At 40.9% G+C, this 5,254-nt stretch overlaps 1 protein-coding gene across 2 annotated transcripts in view; it reads left to right on the top strand.

The window, feature by feature from the left end:
• Positions 1-4,900, top strand: part of Oma1 (OMA1 zinc metallopeptidase) — a 56,181-nt gene extending 51,281 nt beyond the window's left edge. For both annotated transcript variants that reach the window (XM_005353488.3, XM_013348505.2), the window contains exon 9: positions 3,759-4,900. In XM_005353488.3, the coding sequence (XP_005353545.1) occupies positions 3,759-3,959 (201 nt within the window). In that variant the 3' untranslated portion in view covers positions 3,960-4,900. The remainder of the gene's footprint in view (positions 1-3,758) is intronic.
• The last annotated feature ends 354 nt before the right edge of the window (positions 4,901-5,254 follow it).

The raw sequence follows: 5,254 nt of genomic DNA on the forward strand, positions 1-5,254 counted from the left end.
TATGCTTATGTGGTGTTGTGTGTATGTTTCTGTATGGGCTGTTACGGTAGACGCAGCTAAGTGTAAGAATGGCAGGAAGCTAGAATGAACCTCCTTAGGCTAGTGTTGGAAAGAAGTAGGGTGTCAGTAAGTCAAATAAAATTTATTTTAGAAACCTATATAGTCACAGAAAATTAACCAAGACAAGGGCTCTGAGCCATAATGGGGCTTTACTATGGCGACTTTGTCCACAAGCACAGAGAACAATTACTTAGTGGCTTATTAATTCTAGCATCAAAATATAAAAAGGGACATCAACTATCTGTCTCATTTTATGAGCACAAATGGTTTTGTTTCAGCAATTTGATTAAAAAGTCTTTTAAAATTTATGAGTTGGGATCATTAATTAGCAAACAAGTCAGTGTATATCACAATTATTATTTATCACAAGCAACCAAATTGTCCTCACATCCATAGGTGGCATCTTGAGGGCACACGAGGGCTGAACTGCAGTCCTGACTGATTTCTCTCTCCTGTTATTCTGCATCCTGTCCACAACAGTCTTTGTTTCCTCCGGTGTGCATCTCCGTGGACCCTCACCATGGCCACTGCTTAGAACAAGTCACCATCGTCTCCTAGTTCCCGAACCTCTCTCCCTAGTCCATTATTTCCATTAATGGCCTAATTGCAACGTACAACAAGAATTGTCTTTTACATGTTATTTTCTTGCCTAGAACTTTCTAGAGTTTTCTCATGTAACTTAGAATGAGAATCTACCCTGTTCTAGTTACTTTCTGTTGCTGTGATGAAACATTGGCCAAAATGAGTTTGGGGGCCGGATGGTTTTATTTAGACTACAGGTCACAGCCATCACTGAAGGAACCAAGGCAGAAACCTGGCTGGGGTCAGGGACTGAAACAGAGGCTTCAGGGGAACGCTGCTTACTGGCTTATTATGGCTCATTCAGCTTGCTTGCTTATATAATCCAGGAATGGTTCTGTCCACAGTGGGCTGGACCTTCCCATGTCAACCATTAGTCAAGAAAGTGCCCCACATCCACAGCCACAGGCTAATTGGATGGATGCCATGCCTCAGGTGAGGTTCCCTCTTCCCAGGTGACTCTAGTTTGTGTGATGATGACAGAACTCTACAGCTCAGTCCTGTAGTCTTCCGATCACTGCCTGTCTTGCTCCACAGTTTTCCTTGGTTCTATTCATTTCACACCAGGCTTGTTTCTTCCTTATGGACCCCTCCCCCCAGTTGTGGATTTCTCTGTTCCAGACGCCACCTTCCCGAAGGGGCTTTTTCTGCTCCCTCAGTATCAAATAGTCTGTCTCCCGTGCAGACAGTCTCCCTTCTCAAACTAGAAGGATCTTATTTCCTGTTGATTGTCTTCTACCATGTGGCCCCTGTTCTCTGTGGTCTCTCCGGTGACTACATGGCTTCTGAGATACCTAGTGAATACTTAAGTGACCTAGGCTATATAACAATAGAAAACAACAGACAAAAACAGGACATTCTGCAGTAGAAATGAATAATGCTTTCAATGCGTAGACGATATTAGCTGTAGGAAATCATAGTTATCAGTGACAAAAAGATGCTCACAAGAACTGGGGATGTAGAAATAGCAGTGTGCTTAGGAGTCTTTGCCTCAATTCTGACCAGGTGACCTTGCTTAGAGAAAAATCTAACCTTTGCTTTTCTCCATACATTGTTAGGTTAGCAGACCCTTCAAATGTATGTTTTATGAACCCATGTGTCTGTGGTAAGGCCCTGCCTCCTTTCCCCTCCTCACCTCTTGACACTTTCCTAATAAAAAGTGGTTTGCCTTAAGACAGAAGCTTAGATAATGTTTGTAAATTACTGCACAGAGCAAGACTTGTTGATCTCGTGGAATCTTTAAGGTGGTTTGCTTTCATGCATACCTTCAGTCTTCCTCAGGATTCTCGGTACTGTATTTTCTAGTTATTAGATTATCTTTCCATTTTCTTATACATTGTAGACTCTTCATAATATTTTTACAGGATTTATTAAAATGATTATTCATAGTTTAAAGTCTAGCCTGCATTTATGAAGTGCGTGTTATATGCAATACATAGATTTAAACAGAAAATAAAGACAGTGAAAGGCATATTCTAGGTGCACATGGGAAAAATTCTCACTTTTGAAGAAATATCAAGATTTATTTACTATGACAGAATTGAATTTGTAAAAGAAAAAAAGATGTTAGCACATTGAAATGTAATAGAATATATAGAAAGAAAGCCAAAAGTCTAGAAAATATTTTATCAATATATTAAGTAAACCTTTCTAGTCAAAAGAATTTATATATATATGATATATAATATAATTTTTCTTGAGAAGAAGTAGAATGCAACAGTACACATGCAAGGAAACAGTAATAGGACATCTTATTAAGAATAGTTTTTCTAGCAGTTAAGGAAAGAGATCAAACATTCCCAAAGTGCATATACTTAGTACAAAGGCCATTCAAAGAAGTATGTGGTACAAAATTCATTAGCATAAAAGCACACTAGACAAAAGCAAACATTTCAGCCTTTTTATTTCCAAGCCAACTTTACTTTTTAAAAAAAGGAATAGATTTTGTTTAATATTTGTGAAACTTTACATATATAAAAGAATTATTCGAGACAAGGTCTCATGTATCCCAGGTTGGCTTCAAACATATTCTGTAGTTGAGGATAACCCTGGAATTCTGATCTTACTGAGTCTCCCTCCTAAGTTATAGGCATCCCCTTCCACGCCCACTTTATCCATGGTTCTGTACATTCTGTAGCTTTGGACACGTGGTGTGGTATACATCCACAGATATATAGATATAGATGTGGTATACATCTATAGAATACAGAGGTTTATTCCTCTACCCATAAACATCCCATGCCTGTTTATCTTTCTTTCTTTCTGTCCTCTACAGAGTTAGGTCATTTGGGGGGCTGGTTGTATGCAGTAGCACTCTGAGACTGCCCTCTGTTTGATAGTGACTCTATGCAGTCACACGCTGTTTTGGGTTTTCCCAGCGTATGAAAATGCATGCTTCTGTTGCTGTTCCCTAATGCTCCACTTTTAAGCCTTCTATTTATTCCCCACTGCAGAGAACTAGATCTAGCCTTCTTTTCACCCCTGGCGGGCTGCACACATGCACACACATGCTGCTCTCTTCTTTCCCAAATGATTAAATTGTGATTTGGGTTGATTCAAGATTTGGTATTTTCAACTATAAACATCAGTTACAACCGAGTTACACAGCGCGTTATAATTACTCTTCCTTTCCCCACAACATTTTATTCTCCCTAGAGTTAAAAACTGTTGTGAGTTTGATTTTCTGCTCCGTCCCTGTCATTAGCATTATGCCATCCTGGAAGGTCACAGCTGTGAGCAACTTTGTTGTTGCTGTTTTTCTTCAGTGGGTTCAGTCATGGATGCTCTATTATTTTTCTTGTGTTGAAAACAGTCTCTTATAGGAACTTCAGAACCTTGTTAATATGGCGTTGTTCTCAGTATCTGCTAAGGGTGATCAAGCTGTTTGCTTTCTTGGGGACCTGTTAGCTCGCCCTGTGGCTGTTGTTACACAGACAACTGCTGCCTTCAAAATGATGGTCACTGGATCAGGTCATGGAGAGCGATGACAGACTCACCTGTGGTTCTTCTTCACGTGTTATACTTGAGCTGACGTCTATGTAAACACGCAGACATGTTCTTTTACTTTTGCTTGTCTTGTGCAGACCATGTGAGGAACTACATTGTATTCTTCCTCGTAGGCTCTCAAACTTCGGGAGGTCTGTAATTGCCCACCCCTCTCTGGACCAGACCCTCGGCTGCTGTTCCAGCTTACCATGAAGCATTTTCTTGAAGACTCAGAAAAAGAGGACCTCAACATCACTGTTAAGAAACAGAAACCGGCTGCTCCCCCCATTCAGAAGCAGGAGCAGATACCACTGACGTACATGGTTGAGAAATGAACGACAAGCTGAATTAAAATGTATGAGACTTGGGGTGTGAAGAAGACAGCAACCCTCATCATTTTCGTGCCACTCTTAGAAATGATGTTCTCAGCGAACAAGAAATGGATATTCATGGTCAAGCCATGGATATTACAGATATCGGAATTTTTCTAGATTTGTATCTTTCATGAAGTATCAATGTATTTTAATCTATTTTAAAATACTTACAATGAGGAAAATGTCACAGAATAAATTTATATTATGCATCTTACTGTCATCCATATCTGCTTTAGATTTAGAAGTCGGGCTCCTAGTGGATGCATACTCTGAGTGTAGTAATTATTTTAAAATCTTCCTGCTCAGGCTGTGGCAGGTTTTGGAGTCTGGGTGGTTATGTAATGGGTAACTGGTAGTCTGAAGTGATGGACTACACTGGGTGTTGGGGTGTGTGGAGAAGGGAGTAACTCCCAAAGGAAATACCTCCAGATGGATGTTAGATGCCATTCTGTTCAGAGGCACAGGAAGGGCTGTTTGAGGTTCAGGTGACCTAGTAAGCAGTGTAGTAGGGGGAAAAGAGGTCTTCATGCTGTGATGATGTGGGGATTTGGAGGTTCCCAAAGGACACTACTGTCTTCTCCCTGAGGTCAGTATCTAGAGAGGCAGGAGTGAGCGTTGCCTTCATTCTTCTTGCTGGCTGATGGCCAGGTGCTGTGGAAAGACATGGGAGCAGGTGCTCCAGGAGCATCCCTGGTGAAGCCAGAGGTTGGTGATCATGCTGTGTGGGAATGGAAGTAGATTTTAAAACATGAGTTATCTAGCAGTTTTATTTATGCTGCAAGGTTGGTAGCCTTAGGCTTTCTTTTAAAGGAATGGTTTTCTTGAAACACATTGTCTTAGTGAGGGTTTCTGTTGCTGTGAAGAGACACCATGACTACAGCAACTCTTTTAAAGAAAAACATTTAATTGAGCTGGCAGCCTTCAGTTCTGATGTTCTGCCCATTATCATCATGGAGGAACATGGTGGCATGCAGTCAGATGTGGTGCTGGAGAAGTTGCTGAGAGTTCTATATCTTGTAGGCAACAGGAAATGGTCTGAGTGTCATACCGACAGAAGCTTGAGCAAGAGACCTCAAAGCCTGCCCCGATAGTGTACAACTTCCTCCAATAAGACCACACCTCTTAATAATGCCAACCCTTAGGGGCCATTTCCTTTCAAACCACAGCACATATTAAATGGTGCTTTGCTGGAGAACTGGAAGTAAAAGGAAATTCTTTATATAGAGAGTAACTGCTCTCTAGGAGCTGAGCCCTTA

This window comes from Microtus ochrogaster, chromosome 10 (genome assembly GCF_000317375.1).
Source record: "Microtus ochrogaster isolate Prairie Vole_2 chromosome 10, MicOch1.0, whole genome shotgun sequence".
Classification (NCBI taxonomy): Eukaryota; Metazoa; Chordata; class Mammalia; order Rodentia; family Cricetidae; genus Microtus; species Microtus ochrogaster.